Genomic DNA, 18,242 nt, shown 5'->3' with positions numbered 1-18,242 from the left:
GTGCCTCCGCAGAAGTCAGAGTCAGAGGAGGGGAGCTGGTCACAGGTGAGACTGTAAAAGCCCACATGGATCTCGTTTATAATCAAAGCAGCTCCTTTAATGGTTGTTAAAATGTGAAGTGTTGCGTGTGTCATTCAGACGCTGGCATACGGGGACATGAACCACGAGTGGATTGGGAACCAATGGCTGCCCAGTCTAGGTCTACCTCAGTACCGCAGCTACTTCATGGAGTGTTTGGTGGATGCACGCATGTTGGACCACCTCACCAAGAAGGACCTCCGAGTGCATTTAAAAATGGTGGACAGCTTTCACAGGTTAGAAGTCCATTAATTTGATTTGACTGATTTAAATTAGTGCTGACTTGACCACATTTGACTGCTTTGATTGCAATGTAAAAGTATTATTAAGATGTATTAATTGGCGTTTAATCAAATTTGCAACAGAACCAGTCTGCAGTATGGCATCATGGGCCTGAAGAAGCTCAACTATGACAGGAAGGAGCTGGAGAGACGCAGAGAGAGCAGTCAGCATGAGATAAGAGGTAGGCAGAAGCCACTTGGAAATGCGCATGTGGCATGTGACACCCCAATGAACAAAAACACACTGTGACTTTTTGCTTAGACGTGCTGGTGTGGAGTAACGAGCGCGTGATCCGCTGGGTCCAGAGCATCGGTCTCCGCGACTACTCCAACATCCTGCTAGAGAGCGGTGTGCACGGGGCGCTCATAGCACTCGACGACAACTTTGATTACAGCAGCCTGGCCCTGCTGCTGCAGATCCCCAACCAAAACACTCATCCAGAAAAAATATTAAAACAGTCTTTATTTTGAGGGAATAATATTGAATTAATAAATTTTTATCCCAAACAGGCTAGACAAATTCTGGAGAGAGAGTACAACAATCTGCTGGCGCTGGGAACAGAGAGACAATTAGATGAGGTGAAGCACTAGTTTGTTACATTTCATATAGAACTGAGCAGTCGACAGTGGTTCCATTCCAAATGGTTAGTGAGCTGCACTGCCTACACAGCCAGTGTCGTAAACAAAAAGGCTCAACTGACAATTTTCAGCTCTCACACGAAAGTCAGGAAGGCTTAACTGACAAATGATTTTGAGTTTAAGATTTGCAAAGCTTACACTACCTTACTTATAGAGTAAAAAATCTATCAGACTGTTTTGTGCATTTAACCTTCATACTGTAAGCTGTTGTCATAAGGTTCATGGAACAGTATAACCATCATTAATTAATTCATTTATTTGTTAAGATTTAGATCTTGTCTAAATTTGTCTGTAATCATCATTAGCATAAAGAAATACACAAACTTTTGGAAGTTCAAGTAAAACTGTACACTCCTATACATTGAAATAGAGAAGTTATCATCATGTATTTTGGCCATTTGGGGAAAAAACGAACATGACTGTCAGGTTACAATCAGTCAGTCGATCACTTTGAAGTGTGATTTTTGCAGTAGTTTACACTCATAGACTCATTCTCTCATGGGGTGGGTTTGGTGCTTTATAGTGTCTCTCCTATATTTCTGTTTGCGTTTGTTTTTAGCTGAGATGTAGATTTTTTTCTTTTCGTCTGATTCCTATGACCATAAACAGCCAAAGTGTGGATTTTTTTTTTTTTTTGACCACTCAGACTCATTTAATGTATTTTTTGTTTTTCATTCAGAATGCATAAAAATTTAAGGTTTTAAGCAGCTTAGATTGAGAATAGTATTTGTTATAAAACAAAAATAAAATGGGTGAAAAAATGGAGGGAAAAGCTAGTTTGAGTTAAATCATTACTTTTTTTTTTTTTCTTACTAACATCATTCAAACAGCAAAGCTAAAGGTATACATGTAGTGTTATGTAATTTATTGCTGCAATAAGACAATGTAAAATGGCACTTTGGTCTAAATTTGCATCTGGACCATCCGTAGTGCGACGAGAATGACTTCCGAGGACCGTCGTGGAGGAGGCAGTTCCCTCGTCGGGACATCCACGGGATCAGCATTATGCCCGGCTCAGCAGAGACCCTGCCCGCTGGCTTTCGCCTCACTGCCACCTCCGCACACTCACGCAGACTGCCACCAGAGGGTGAGACAGTACAGATATTCACAAACATGATCCAGAGAGTGCTAGGGGGCAAAAATGCATGAATTTTAAACCAGTGCGATATAGAAGCTATGTTTGGGATGGAATAGTGGCATTACACTTACCGCTAACTTGGGGTTTTTTTGGTGGGGGGGGGGGGGGTTACAGTACGAGAAACATTATTCCCGGGCTTTAGTTAAAGGGATATAAATGTGTACTTAAAGGGATAGTTTAGCAAAAGTGTCTAAATGTGCCATACATCTCTACCAAGCTGAATTTTCAACAGCAATTCCTCCAGTCTTCAGTGTCACGTAATCTTGCATACGTTATTGCAATATGCTGCAGTATTTGCTCCAAAAAATGATGATACAGTATCTGTGTATACATACACTAGGAAAAGATCGTATACTGTGCTCTGAAATGTCTCTCTTTCGTACATTAAAGACTGGGTGAACTATCCCATTAATTAATATTTTGGCAAATGCAGTATGTTTAATATGGTATTTTATATATTCATTTGTCAAAAGTGAAAAATAGTATGAGTAGCATGGTGGGACACTATTCCTAAACACAGCCAGTTACACACAGACTTCACCACATGAGGGGCTGACAGAAGTAACACATACACGCTGGGTTTACTCTGTTTCTGTTGTTTTTTTATGGACTGCTGCTGGGTAGTCCTGTATGAGGTGATGGACGGCAGTCCTGGTGACATGTATTTGGACTGGTTTCAAGGTCAGACACGACAGAGCCTTTAACCGTGTGGTATTCCCGACCCCATCCCTACAGTGCAGTGTGCTCGTACCCCCTTAAATGGTCTCAGTGTGTCCTGTCCTTTCCGTTGTGTATTACTTGGGAATAACTGTGAAAAGTTGTCTTGCATTTATGGCTAAGGTGAGCGAGTCTGGTCTTATCTGTGAGCCTGTGGATTGATTGACTTAGAATCACTGCTTTTTATTTAATTTATTTTTTTGTTGTTTGTTTTATTGGAAGAGAAGTGGTTTGATAGTACATTTATTATGTCCACATACCGTAGTTACATGACACACAAACTAAGTAGGAATAAGAAGTTCTTCATTGAGTGATGGCATATGGCTGAAAGTATTTGACATCAGCACCTGTCCCACACTGGTAATGGAAGGTTTTGTATTAGGGTTATAACAGTTATGGCTGCATCAAAGGCACTGTGTAGAGTTCTTTCTTTCTGTGTGTGTGTGATTTGTGTAGAATGCATGTTACGGAGTTCTTTCACTGAGTTGGGTTGGTTGATATGACTGTGAGTGTATGTGCAATCTGGGAGATGTCTTTAGCCCATAGTCAGATGAATGTGAATGTTTGAACTAGTCCATGTTACTTAAGTAACCCTGGCTGTCTGATAGTGGGAGTGTGGTGTCACCACTCCTCTGTCCTTCTAGTAGCAGGGAGCAGAAAAATGGTGGGAATGAGGTGGAGACCACTGGCATTGCTTTATGTAGTAGTTGTTTTTCTGCAAGTTATTTTTTAACTGTTAGTGAGACTCCTGGCCTGTGAATGTATAGAGTGTTATTGGTGCTGGAGTGTGGATCAACGAATAGTAATAGAAGTTGTTGGGACTTAGCGCTGATCTCAGAGGAACTCCAGGGGTTAGCTGGTGTGCTTCGGCGAGTCCTTTCTTCCACAGAAGCTTAGAGAATAAATGTAGGGCAGGTAGAGTAGTGGTTGACTGGTATGTGTTTAATTGGCACGATTAAGTGGAAGTTAGTTGAATATGGTTTGGTTCATCTGTTGAGAAAGATATTTTGTGTAAGCCAGCCAACATGTAGTAGTATATTGTGTATAACTTAATGTTCAACCCTCTACAGACACCTTGGCAATTGAATCGCCATTGGCTAGTAATGTTTTTTGTTAACTCGCCAGACTGATATACTATACTATGTGTATATTTATAAAGCTGTGCCATTTTACAAACATATATATTTGTAAAATGAGACAGCTTTTTAAATATCTGAAAGTACACTCTTACCATCAGTCAGTCAAGCAGTATAATATGATAATCAAATATTATTTAATAATAGAAGTTTAGTAATTAGAGTTTAGGCTTAGTAACTATGTATGAATGCAAATTAGTCATTTTAACTGAACTTAGGACTGGTGCTGGTGCTTTAGGTCATTTAGTGTTTCTGTAAAAAATCAGAAAAAACTAACAATAATACTGATAAGATGATATTATTATTATACAAATTCTACTAAGAATATAAAATGCACCAAGGATTAACGAGCTGCTGGATTCCTGAATATTAATCAGGTTGTGTGTTCGCTCGAACTGATTTGCTGAAATCAAAATAGGGACGATAATAAGTGAGCACCAGCCAGAGATTGTCGTTTGCGCATTAGTTCCGCCCACTTAATTTGCATAAAATAAGAATAAAGTGCATCAATTCTGCATGTTATGTAAGACTATGTCTTTCTTTGTGCGTGTGAGAGAAAGCGACAGCGAGTCATGCGCCTTCACACTAGAGTTTACGTATGTCAAACACAGGTGCGCTGCGCATCCATTGAGATGAACTGAAAAATATCACAGATCGCTTGACGGAGAGTGAAACTCTGAAGCACTCGGGAAGAGTGTTTGGCGAAAGAAAATATATCTATGCTAAACTTATACTCAGCCTCCAACTCACACACTGGCGAGTAAAATCTAAGAATTGATTAGCCATTGGCTAATATTAGAGAGACATCATGTAGTTGCCCAGTGTGAAGATTTACTCACAATGTAGAGCATGTTGAAAGTTGTTGGCATGAAGGAGTTTGCCAGAGAACAGGAGGAAACCAAGGCCTCAAAGCAAGATGAAGCAGTGGAGGTGTGTGCTGCTGCGAAAGGAAAGTGCAAGCTAAAGAAGAGAGTACCATGCTCTATACACTCATCATGAGGGATCAACCAATCGCATGCACAAAGTCACGTGGCAAAGCTCACAGCTTCTTATTAAGAACCTTTGCACCTGTTTCAATACTTATTCTTGCCCCACTGTTCATTGAAACAACGCAGACGGCTTCACCTCCTCTTCACCAACAGCTAAACACTGTTCATTGAAACAATGCATTCATCGCTCTGTTTCAATACTTATTCTTGCCCCACTGTTCATTGAAACAATGCATTCATCGCTGTGTGCTGTATCTCATGTACACTGATGAGCAAAGTTTTATTCTTCATGTTCCCCTTTAACACCTTTCCCCAGTGTTGCTGGATCTTCCCATACTTCTCTGTGTGTGTGAATATTAACACTTACACATCTCACTGAGTGACTGTGTCGTTGTTTTGGACATTGTGCTCTACTCGTTTTTGGTGGCCACAGTATACCACACACACCATATGTAAATTCTAATTATATGGGAGGGCCTTGCCTTTTCCTTCAATATCTACATTTGCAGTTGCACATTTTCCATCATTGTGTAACAAAGATATTTCAAATCAACTCAAATACAATAAATACCTACATAAAGGTGTAGTTCACTTCCAGAATAAAAATTCTGTCATTTACTCACCCTCCACTTGTTCCAAACCTGTATGAGTTTGTTACTTCAGTTGAACACAAAAGATGATATTTAGAAAAATGTTATTCAGTATCTGAACAGTTGATGGGCACCATTGACTTCCATAGTAGGGCAAAAAAAAATACTATGGAAGTTTGGAAATTCTGGAAGTGAACTAATCGTTTAGACCAATCAATTCATGTCTCTCCATTCATCCTACAATACACCATTAACAGCCTTGTGATTGGCTGCTTTTTTTCCCTGACCCCCTAAACATTTTCAAGCATGTGTCATGTCACAGAGAGAAAGGGAAGATGTGCACAGACAGAAAGAGGGAGCCATGCCACACTAGGGTGCCTCAAGATGGCTTCAAATGATTTGAGACTAAAAAACCTCACTATTCACACTATTGCTTGTTTACTCCACCTCCTCAAGTCCACCTGATTATAATCTGATTTCTAATAGTGCTCTCAAATCAATCAGGATTAATCGCATCCTAAAAAATTTATATTTGTATACAACTTTTTTTACTGCGTATATATATATGTACATAAATTATCTGTAAAATACATTAAAAAAAATCACAAATGATTTATACAATACAAAAAAATATACATGAATATATCACGATTTGCCAGCACTGATTTTTATACCTGGCAACCTCAAGTCTGTCAGTTAACTACATTAACAAAACTCAATGGTCACTTTTATATACAGACAAATTACCCCCAGAAATAATTCACTCACTGAATATCTTTGTTTCCATGCAGTTGGACCATCGGCGGTACAGCGCCTGGACAGCTCCACTGTGAGGACCTACTCTTGCTGAGAGAACATGAATATTATAAGCTGTGAGTCTCTTACACACACAAAACTACCTGTGCTAAACTCAAATCATTTTCAGCCTTTGTATGTTTGCTTGATAAACAACATCACTGCCCCTGCCCCTCCTCTGTCATCTGCAAAATAAACTCAAACAATGCTTCATGGATATTCATATTAACAACAAACTCAAATCACTCACTCACTCTAATGCACATGCATTTACACAATCCAAACTGAACTTCACGATCAAATGAGCCACATCTGCAGGCAAACAGCCATTACATTACACTCTTATTACATGTAGCTATACTACTCACACCACTACAAGTCATCTAGACGCTTCACAGATAAATAAAAGAAAAACACAAAGTCATTCTTCTTACACTCACTCATGCACTTCCAGATTACGATTATTATGTTTGCTTCAGCATCGCATGAATGAGGTACTCTCACCTTATATGAAAACAAACCCTGGAGCTGTTTGTTACATCATCATATGCTCTTTTCTGTGTGACATTTCTTTCAGAGTCATACCTTCAAGTTGGCCTGAACAAACAATTCTGATGAGTCACACTGCCAAGAGAACGACAGAAGCCTGCGGAGGACAGGGCGAGGAGGCCTCCCCCGTCCCGCTGCTCTGCGCCAGCCGAGCCGAGGCCACGAACCAGGCGTCCACCGCAGATGCAGACGCGCTCTCACTCTTTCTGTCTTTTACGCCACGCAGCTCCTTCGGCTTAAGTACTGTGTATTTCTTCTACAGGGGATGTTAGGTTCAACTGTAAATAAAGCTGTTTTATATATAAATATATAAATATATATATACACGTCTGTATAAAAAAAAAACAACGTTCAGAGTTTGTGCACATCGTGTCTTTTAACGTCATGGTTTTAAACAATGCTGCTGTTCTTATTTTTTTTTTTACGCCTACACCCAAGTGACGTTAACATGCTGTTTTGAGGCCTGTTGCAGTCTGCAGACTGGAAGCTCCTTGCCCAAAAGCTATATGTACCTGTCAGAGCACCACACCAGTTACTCTCTCGTACCTCTTTGGAGCCCGGGTGTACATCTACTCCAGGTGCAGGTCTGACCTAAACCCATAAGAAATGCACTTACTCAACTAATAGGTCAAACATGTAGGATTTGGGGACATTTTTCCTTACTAAACATCACATATGTGACCCTGGACCACAAAACCAGTCTTAAGTGTCAATTTTGAGAAATTCAGATTTATACATCATCTGAATAAATAAGCTTTCCATTGATGTATGGTTTATTAGGATCGGACAATATTTGGCCGAGATACAACTATTTGAAAATCTGGAATCTGAGGGTGCAAAAAATCTAAATACTGAGAAAATTGACTTTGAATTCGTCCAAATGAATTCTTAACAATGCATATTACTAATCAAAATTTAATTTTGATATATTTACGGTAGGAAATGTACAAAATATCTTTGGAACATGATATTTACTTAATATCCTAATGATTTTTGGCATAATGGAAAAACCGATAATTTTGACCCATACAATGTTTTTTTGGCTATTGCTACAAATATAGCCCAGCGACTTAAGACTGGTTTTGTGGTCCAGGGTCACATATTTCTATGTGAAAACAAGGTTCACCAATTGATCCTTCACAGTAAAGTGTTCTGAAGAACATGACTTAATAATTGGATATATTTACCTCTAGCGCATGCAGTCACACATCTAATTTTTTGGTTAGAAAGAACGTAAAACACAAATTGTTTACCGTCGTGAATAGCACAAAATGTATCGCCAGAGCATGATTCATTGCGCCACGGAACACTCGTCTCGGAGCACAAAACACAAGTCTGTTGCCGTTTGCTCCGTGGCCGATCAGCTGGCCTCGTCTCGAGAGCGTCCGGCCGCCTCCTGTTAGAATAATTGGCTAAAGGACAGGCTTAGCTCGTAGTGAACATAGACTTGATGTGACTGACTCTTGTTTCTGTTTGAGATGCTGGGGATGTCTGTTGTACAGCCCTCCGCCTCCTGTCTTTAGGTTATTTCAATTACTGATGGTTTATACGTCCCAGTTTTGCACGCGCAGAGAATCATTTTACTTTGTGTAATTTTTTTTTATTTATTTATTACTGATTGTATTTTGGTCAAAACTATGTGGTGATCAAACAACTTTTCATTGTCAATAAAAAGTACAGTCAAATAGGTTTGCGTTATAACAATCATTGTCACAAATGTTTTTCCAATGCATCTCTTGAAGCTGACACTACACTAGTGCTACAATACATGACATTTCACATTCATAGTTTAGTGTGTTGCAAGGTGAAGCTCTCAACAACAACAACTACAACTACATACAAGTAAAAAAAAAATTTCCTTCAGTTGTCAAACTATAAAATGTGAATGATGTCAATTAAATCTTTTTAATTCTAAAGGGTAAACATGTCTAAACTTGTTGACTACTGCCTAAATTTGGTCCAAGAGGGAATTATAATTTTAACAAATTACATCACATTAGGGAGGAAGGGTGTTTAGTGAGACTGAGTGTATGTGTGTGTGTGTGTGTGTGTGTGTGTGTGTGTGTGTGTGTGTGTGTGTGTGTGTGTTAGCGCGCGGATCCACATCTGGTTGTATATTATTTACCAGGTCCTTTCACAGTTTCTCTCAGCACCTTCTCAATGTCCTTAAAGACCTCAGGATCTTCTATGGTGGGACTGATCTATGAATTTAAAATCAGATACATGCAAATTAGAAAGCTCTACTATAATTTTTTGAATGAAGCTGAAGATTTGCAGCTGTCCTTAATTAATTAGGAAAAAACCTTATGAAAAATTAGGACTTCACTTTTAGCAATTAGTTGACTAAATGCACGTTTATATTAATAAACCATATAATTCATAATAATGAGCCTTTATTGCCTATAAGCGCTCAAGCGCACGCATAAAACTTTTCACAGTACACCCACAAAAGATAAAAAAAACACAACAAAAAAAAAAGCAAGAAAACAACAATAACGCCATAACAATACAATAATTCATTGATGGTGTTTTCATACGGATTACATAATATGAAAATATTTGTTTTTCATTTTATTTGGTTCATTTAAAACTAAACAATTCGCTTTCTATAGATATAATTTTCATGTTGTTGAGGCAAACACAGAGTTTCGGTGCCTTTTTTATTTTAAATTTTTAATTTCACAGAGACCTAATAATGTTCGCGTTCGTTATTTTACAAAAGCACAACAATTCTGTTGTTGTTGTTGTTGTGAGTACACACACAAATAAAAGTTTACCTTTTACAGATTCGAAAGATGTATTACTCTGGATGAGTATTTTAATGCATTAAATGCAAATGATTGCACCGGTGCCTCCAAGTGAATTGTCATGCCATGAGTGCGCTACTATTCAGCTTCCACACTCCGCACAAACACTTCAATAGCACACATTTTTCTAGGTTAACATTAAAACAAGCATGTAATGTTGCTGCTAATTACGTGTTTCAGATGATCAGCCACATTTGAGGTCGATGAATGAAACAAACATTTGGATGTCCGATGAACTGTAATAACCACATAGCCCAGCTGTTAATAATCCGTCCATCACAGACTTCATGACTTTGCCACTTCCTGTGGAATTTTTTTTCTGCGACTAATTCAATTTTGATTGACTAAGCCTCTTCTTGTCTGACTAACGGGGCAGCCCAATAAAAAAATACCTTAAAAAAATACCAAAAATACCTTATAAGGCTTGTGGTTCACCAGGTTTGCGAGAGACGATCGTGGAATTTTTCCTGAGCGGGTTTTGGGAAGAGCTTTGACAAAGACAACCTTCTTAAAAGCCGCTACGGGCCCAATGGTGTTCCTCACCAATTTCACCATCTCGTTCACCAGCACATCATCACTCTTCCGACAGTCTGCAAACAAACACACACATAAACAAATATGCATCCTTATTTGTGTGTGTAAGGCACTTTATACAAAATAGGGACACTGGCATCCCTTTACTTCATTCTCACCATTTCTGAGCACACACAAAGCCAGCGGCACGTGTCCCTTCAGGGGGTCCTCCTGGCCCACCACAGCACAGTCCACCACAGCAGGGTGCAGCAGGACAGACTGAAGGACAAACACACACACACAAAAGATATGGTTTCTTTGGTACAGCAATAACAAAGATGCTTGAGATTATTATTATTTGTGTTATGAGCGAGACACTTCCTCTCCTCGCACCTCTTCGAGGGCACCGGTGGACAGCCTGTGACCCGCCACATTGATGACATCATCGGACCGAGACATGATGTACAAGAAGTCCTTCTCGTCCACAAAACCTGCATCCATGGTGTCATAGTAACCCTAGGAGGGAGTGCAATAAAAACACCTCTCAATACAATAGGAATAGATATTTGTGAGTTTAAATACACATTTTAAGTGACAGGTTAAATGCAGCTGATAGCAGCTTCTTTCAACCACTAGATGGACCACGTAAAAGCACCATGCAGTCATAAGCTCAGTCCATTTTTGTCATACAACAGACATTTCATAAGATATCAATTATGACTATTAATCTATAAACATCCACAAACAAAGACATTTACCAAAACATTTTTACTTGCACACCTTGTGCAATGAAAATTCATTACATTAAATTATTGTACACTATCAGTCAAAAATCTAGAATGATTAAGTTTCTTATGCTCAAAAAGGCAACATTTTATTATGAAATATTATCACGATTTAAATAAATACACTGTGTTCTATTTTGTTTCTAATGTAATGTATTCCTGTGATGTTAATGCAGATTTTTTTCAGCAGCCATTTCTCCAGTCTTCAGTGTCGCATGGTCCTTCAGAAATCATCATTCTGTCATATTCCGTTTGTTATATACCGACACTTATAGTTGTATATATAATTTTTCACCCAAAGCTAGCACACCGTGTGACTTCCTAATACTCACTATACACAGTAGCGCATATGCCACATGGACCACTTTTATGGTGATTTTGCATCGTTTTTGAAACCTCCAAGCTTCAGTTCCTGTTCATTGTAACTAACAACACAGAAAATAGCACTACATCATTTAAAAATATGTATTAAATTTTAAATTAAATTCATGCATTTAGCAGACGCTTTTATCCAAAGTGACTTACAGTGCATTCAGGCTATCAATTTTTACCTATCATTACCATTCATATATGAAGTGATAAACGGATCTTTTTCTGTTGTCATTATAATCAGCATGTGGTTTGGATGCAGCTAGCAGAAGATGAGATATAACTATCAAAACCTCATGCTGAGCACCTTCCTGTAAAGGGATTATGACTGTACTGAATGATTATTATCAAAAAGAACGGATACAGTGAGCCTAATCAAACTGCATGTAACAGACTGGGCCTCGGCACGCCCACAGACCGTCCGATGCATAACTGGAAGGTGCCAGTCTGAATCCCAAATAAGACCGCTCTTCAACTTTCATTTGTCTGGGTTGATATTATTATAAGCACATTCTCAGCTTTTGATTATGGCACATAGTACCAAGTGAACTACATATTCATCAGCACAACCACATATTGCAACTGTTTTCTGCTTATGACAGTAATCACCATTTAATATTTTTAGGCAGTAATTCTGATCACAAAGACACAAACTTTTGTTTTCATTTTTGAAGGGGCTTTTTCTGTATTCTGTAATTGTAATTTGAACACTATAAAATATTATTAAAATATTATAAAAACACAATTACTTTTGATCACTATTTATTTGAACACTATTTTTTATGTTAAAATCTTATTTCACTTTTGATCACTATTTTTTTGACGGTGGTCCATTATTGCGGTGTGGCCTATTCCAGATAAATCTGCCCTAATATGAAAACCAAACAAACTGTGGCTGGTGTCTTTAAATCAGTGTTTGAGTAAGCAGTTCTTCACTAGAGTAGTTCTGCAAGTTCAAACTCTGGCTATGCTAGTGATACAAAATGCTACCTAAAAAAAAAGAAATTGTATTCTATTACCGCAGAAATGAAGGAACCTCATTTATAAGCATTTTTTGTTTCACACATGCATGTACACTATGGCAAAAAAAAGTTTGATTAATTAATGTTTTTGAAGGAAGTTTCTTAGGTTCACCAAGGTTGTATTTATTATTATTATTATTATGTTGAAAACAGTTGTACTTTTTTAATATTTTTGTGGAAATCGTGATTCCTGATACATATTTTTTCATGATTCTTCGATTAACAGATAATAAACTGCATTTTTATGAAATGCAATTCAGTTTGATCTTTTTAAAGTCCTTGCTGTATAAAAGTATTAATTTTTTTTTTATTATTATTCTTACAAACTTGAGTTTACTTTAGTTTCCACAAAAGGAAGCACAACTGCTTTCAACATTGATAACAAGAAATCTTTCCTGAGCATCAAATCAGCATATTACGATGATTTCTGACAGATCAAGTAACATTGGAAATTCAACTATGCCATTGTAGGAATGAACAACATTTTAAAATACATGAAAATAGAAAAGACTTCTTTTAAAATGAAGTAATATTTCACAAAATTACTATTTTTACTGTATTATTTCATCAAATAAATGCAGCCTTGGTGAGCATAAGAGACTTTTTTCAAAAACATTACCAATCTTACTTTTGCCCAGTAGTGTATGTAATTGTAGAGCAGATGATGAATGTAGCTGAACTCTTACAGGGAACTTGGTGAAGTACAGCTCCTTAAACAACGTCTGATTCTGCCAGAGACTGAGAGCTGCCCCCGGAGGCAAAGGAAGCCTGATGACAGAAGAAAAAGAGACGCTTTCAGAGAAAAAGAATTCAAGATGTGACCTTGCTCTTCTTTGAACCATCAAAGAACAGGATGTCCTCAACCTTTCAGGGTCAGGGAATGCTTTAAAGTATGAATATAAATGACAATATTCAGAGGATACAAAAAACGGAGGAAAAAAAAAGGGTGAAAAAAACTTTCTTGGACGGAAATTTTTCAGGAATAACAGCAAGCAACACAGATTTTTTGGATTGTCGAACGGAATATTAAACGAGTATTTCACTCAAAAATGACAATTCTGTCATTATTTACTGACCCTCAAGTTGTTCCAAACATGTTTGACTTACTTTCATCTGCATAACATTTTGAGAAATTACTTTTTTTTTTTCTCCATACAGCAGAAGTCAACAGGTAACCAAACTCCTTGATCACCAATGCACTTCAAAATACTTTTTTGTGTGTTCTGCAGAAGAAAGTAAGTCATTTCTTGTTGCATTAGTATAATCAATTACATATTAAAATAATTTTTTACTCTGTTGACAACCCGACTTTAATTTTTTTTTATATAACCTGATGGACACAGCAATCAAAACACATGAAAAATAAGCAGTATGTGCAAGATAAACAGCTATTCAATATCCTGCCTGGACCTCCTGAAAGTGTTTATGTATAAAACAGCATCTCGTTTTAGAAGCCACAATTTCCTTTTAATCCGAACATGTATCCGGCAGGCTTTGAAGGCGCTCTTGATTAAAATCAAATCTATCGGAGAACAGAAATGACAAGTAAACAAGCATCTATGAGATTAGCTCCCTCTGCGGCGGGTGAGCACAGCCGCGTCGCTGGCTTAGACGGGTATTGTACCTGAAAGAACACAGAACATGCTCTTTTCTAAGCAGACGGTGTGAGACGAGACCCCATTAGTTATTCCGCTCAGGCTCGGGCTTAATGTCCTCAGACAAAGACTGAGATTTTAAAATCAGATGTGTGATGAAAAGAGTCCCTTCTGCTTTGGCTTTGCGTCAGTAACTCTTTTATTGTGTAGAGAAGATGGTGAGCAGATTGAAGTGGAAAGCAGAGAAAGGGAGAGTTATTTGTGAAGATCGGCGCAGGGCTGGACAGGTTTTTGCTTCAATAAAGTTCTAATTTGCTAATAATATACATGCTTATAAGCATCCAGTTAATAGTGAGAACTGGTGCTACCAAATCTTCTGTTCACATTACACTGACTTCTGCATCTCCATTTCTATTGTTTCATAGTTTATGTGACTTTACAATTACTTTCAAATGTGTAAAATAATGCAAAAATTTACACATTTAAATCAGCACTAATATATTGCCTCATCATTTTTTTTTTCATGATCATAAAGCAATAATAGAACGAATATTTCAGGTTAGTCCAGTCAATGTGTAAGTGCAATCCAAAGCAACTCTTCTTTGTGAAAAGGTGTCTAAACTTTTGACTGGTAAAGTATAAAGTGCCATATGGACTTTTATAAAAAGTTTGGCACATTCACTCCCTCTCTGACATTTTAGTAGGTGACATTTCATTATATTTGTCATTTTATTAAAGTCAACATCAAAAAGCATTCATCACAACCCATTTTACTGTGCTTGGGACTTGATGTATTCATCTGAAACTGTCTGGACTGTGAAATGTGCTCTCTATATGGCAGGTGGTTGAAAGCAAGAGCTTGGTTATGTCAAGGGGTGTAACTTGTTACAGTTTGATGCGATCATGAATTGTGCAATAGGAAAAAAAAAATGGTGCACATTCACACAAAATTCACACTTTTTCAAAAATTTTTAAGCAGTAACAATCATGTTCCAGTTAGGATATCTTGATGCATCATGACATACGTATCGCTCAGCCCTAAAACAGAGTACGTCAGAGCAGTGGGCAAATACACTGAGCTATTTATGCAGGGCATGCGGGTTCATATCTAGCCTGATCCTATTAACATTCTCCATTTTTCAGAACTTTCTGCCCCCTTCCTACCGTCTCTATCAATAATAAAAAAAAAGGATTAAGGATTAAAATAACTCACTTTACCACAATATTTCCCAGAGTCCTTGGTTTCACCTGTTGCATTTCATCATCAATCACTGTCACTATGAGACAAAGATGAAGAGCGTTTAATTACTTCAGTCATTTATTGAACTATCCAGCTAAAAACTGTCAATCAAAAGGAACTCTAATACATAATAAGAAAGAGTTTGCAATAAACAGATGAGTCGTGCACAAGAGAAATCTCACCGTTGTATCCGGGCACGGCTTTGCCGGCTGTACCTGCAGGGGGAGTGAGTGAGCAGCCCAGACCGACACAAGACGCAGTGATGGAGGAGCCACTTTCTACAATAGAGAGAAAACCAGTGATGAGACCTGCAGAAGCAGGTCATTCAGAATGAAGCACACAAACATAAGCACAAACATGTCACAAACATAAGCTTATTAAACATGTGACCGCCTAATATTTGCATATCAATTAGTATTTATTATTCAGCAACTTTGGAAGGGGTCTAGCTACTCATTTCATATGCAAAGAGGTTTACCAATCAGAAGAGAAGAGGTCATTACCCCATAGAAATCTTAAAGGTGCAGTAAACTGGTTAATTCTAAGGGTCATGGTATTGATAGAATATGATGATCTAAAATCTAAACATTACACGAAAAACACACTGAATATCAGTATCCAACTGAAAAATGGAAATGTTTCCTTGGCAACTAACCGAAATGAGTAATAATAAGTACTAAAATTAATAAAACTGAGATAAACAGAAATATTAAATCAGTAAAACAGAAAATCTTAAATGAAAAATGGAAATATAATACAACATGAATTTGAAAATTAGAAGAAATATTTTAAAAAGCCAATTTAAAATATTAATAAAACAGTATGTAAATGATACCAAAATAACACTGGAACAATTAATTTATTTTACATCATAATGTTAAATTAATGATCAAACTGTCATAACTTGATCTTCCGGTGAAACAGCAAACTTCTCTCTGGCGACTTATCTTACATTTAGTTTGCTTAAACTTCAACCCTTTCTTACAATCCACTGAAAAAATACATACATACCTACATACAACCAACAACCAACTGACAGATCCACACACATCCCTGTTTATTTCTCTTATTTTTAAGTTTGTTTCCTTGGATGTTAATCCCAAGACAGAATCTGTTACATCACCACCTGAAGTTTAGTTCAACATATTTATAGCTAGTCACCTCATATAACATCCAGTTTAATGACAGACGTTTCAAGAAAACTCTACCACCCCCATTTAGTACTAAGGTTTGTTACTATCACAACAATGCAACAACACATATTAAGTACGTACTGTACAACACTGCACTGACCCAGCATTCACACCCGCGTTTGTGTGCTTGCATAAATTAAATGACTGGCTTATAAATAAACATCATCTTCAAAAGTTAAAAATACTTCACAATCGGTAGACGACAGCATGACACAAAGCAAAGCATTCACAAATAGAACACAGACTTATTTGTCATCCGTCTCAGAGCCAGATGCTACAGGAGAGAGAGAGAGAGAGAGAGAGAGAGAGAGAGAGAGAGAGAGAGAGAGAGAGAGAGAGAGAGAGAGAGAGAGAGAGAGAGAGAGAGAGAGAGAGAGAGAGAGAGAGAGAGAGAGAGAGAGAGAGACACCATGTGATTTAGAGTGAGCAAGAGTAACTGGTAAAAAGAGAGAGAGACAGAAAGTGAGAAAACTGTTGGCATCACAAGTCTGTCTGCCGCTGCTGCCATATGCGAGTAATGCAGAAAACTCAAACGCTTTTCACAGGTGACACACAGCGTGTAGACACGCACACACAGAGAGCGGGAAAGTGTGTCTGAATATTCACGGATAAGCATTTAATTCAAAAGAATGAGCAGGTCATTCATTTCCATGAAATTAAAATGCACGGGGACTGGACCTTTTAAGTGTTTTAACATGCAAAACCACTTTAAAAGCTAGGCTGCATCTCAATATGCCTACTGCTCCGCTATTTAAGCAAAAGGTAGGTGAAAAACTGTATTCATGTCCAAATCCATAGTATTCTTAAAACAGTAGGTGAAAATTCTGAAGTGCGCATCAGATGGACACTTAACTATCCCATGAGGCCATGGGAGAGGATCTGTGAATGGCAGTGAAGCGACGCAACTGACGCTGTTAGGTCACATGACTATGTACGTAGCCATCTGGATAACATTTATACTACACACATTCATAGTATATTGTACATTCACACTTTCTTCACAGTCACGTAAAATAGTAAGTACTTATTCAAAAGAAGTGCCTACTCAGAGAGTACGCCATTAGGGGCTGTTCACACAGCAATTTTGTGTTTAAAGATGCAAGACGTAGGGCAGGGCATTGATAAATTACACAAAGCCCAGAGACACGTAATTTAAAAGCTGTACTTATTTTAACTTCAGTGCCGCATTTTTAGATTGCCGTGACAAAAGACATGAGGCTCAATGGTAAAAAAACATCTGTCTGGACATCTAGCATGTTTACTTTGTCACATATTAATAGTGGTCCAGTTGTAGGATTGTTTTCTGGACTTGCATGTGTTGTCAAAAAAAAAAATTACCGTTCAATAGCTTTCTGTTACAATTAAAGTCACTATTTTATTTTTCTTGGAGTACTTGTAAAATACAACGTGTTTAATTGTAAGGGCCAGAGATAGGATGGAAAACTACAACTATGAGTTTTGGGTGCAAAAAACTTTAACACTAATTAAGGAATAAGCAGTTGTGCTTAACCCAGTTGGTGCAATTTTGGTGAAACTGCTAATTAACCGAGAGGGTTGGACACAAATGGCTAATTTGTTCCTTCTGAAGTTCATGTCCTACCCTCACCTGTATTTCAAAGTTATTGCCAGCCACTTGACGTCACTGAAGTTGATTCAGCGGACTGATAAAATTCACCAGAGTCAAAAACTGACAGACTGTGCCAAGGTTCACGGCACACGACGGCCAGCTCAAAGACGGGTGCTGACGCTCCGGGCTGCGTTAAGGTCATTAGTACAGCCAGCAGTCATTGCCACGTACTCCCAACT

The 18,242-nt window shown here is 37.9% G+C and overlaps 2 protein-coding genes across 14 annotated transcripts in view; one reads left to right on the top strand and one right to left on the bottom strand.

Annotated features, from left to right (window-relative positions):
* ppfia2 (PTPRF interacting protein alpha 2) overlaps positions 1-7,708 on the top strand; it is a 169,341-nt gene extending 161,633 nt beyond the window's left edge. For 8 of the 11 annotated variants that reach the window (XM_042742459.1, XM_042742465.1, XM_042742485.1 and 5 more), the window contains 9 exons: positions 13-45; positions 139-314; positions 444-541; positions 622-795; positions 868-938; positions 1,929-2,085; positions 2,761-2,817; positions 6,360-6,440; positions 6,941-7,708. In XM_042742459.1, the coding sequence (XP_042598393.1) occupies positions 13-45; positions 139-314; positions 444-541; positions 622-795; positions 868-938; positions 1,929-2,085; positions 2,761-2,817; positions 6,360-6,418 (825 nt within the window). In that variant the 3' untranslated portion in view covers positions 6,419-6,440; positions 6,941-7,708. The remainder of the gene's footprint in view (positions 1-12; positions 46-138; positions 315-443; positions 542-621; positions 796-867; positions 939-1,928; positions 2,086-2,760; positions 2,818-6,359; positions 6,441-6,940) is intronic. The other 3 variants (XM_042742492.1, XM_042742521.1, XM_042742528.1) reach the window with 1 other exon arrangement.
* Positions 7,709-8,495: 787 nt separating this feature from the next.
* The window catches only part of acss3 (acyl-CoA synthetase short chain family member 3), a 31,142-nt gene continuing 21,395 nt past the window's right edge, over positions 8,496-18,242 (bottom strand). The window contains exons 10-17 of one of the 3 annotated variants that reach the window (XM_042742550.1): positions 15,426-15,521; positions 15,217-15,280; positions 13,095-13,176; positions 10,626-10,748; positions 10,412-10,511; positions 10,134-10,309; positions 9,001-9,113; positions 8,496-8,970 (exon numbers count right to left, since the gene is read on the bottom strand). In XM_042742550.1, the coding sequence (XP_042598484.1) occupies positions 9,030-9,113; positions 10,134-10,309; positions 10,412-10,511; positions 10,626-10,748; positions 13,095-13,176; positions 15,217-15,280; positions 15,426-15,521 (725 nt within the window). In that variant the 3' untranslated portion in view covers positions 8,496-8,970; positions 9,001-9,029. The remainder of the gene's footprint in view (positions 8,971-9,000; positions 9,114-10,133; positions 10,310-10,411; positions 10,512-10,625; positions 10,749-13,094; positions 13,177-15,216; positions 15,281-15,425; positions 15,522-18,242) is intronic. The other 2 variants (XM_042742544.1, XM_042742535.1) reach the window with 2 other exon arrangements.

The sequence above is a fragment of the Cyprinus carpio genome, chromosome A4 (genome assembly GCF_018340385.1).
Source record: "Cyprinus carpio isolate SPL01 chromosome A4, ASM1834038v1, whole genome shotgun sequence".
Taxonomy (NCBI): Eukaryota; Metazoa; Chordata; class Actinopteri; order Cypriniformes; family Cyprinidae; genus Cyprinus; species Cyprinus carpio.
This window is presented reverse-complemented; position numbering and strand designations above follow the sequence as displayed.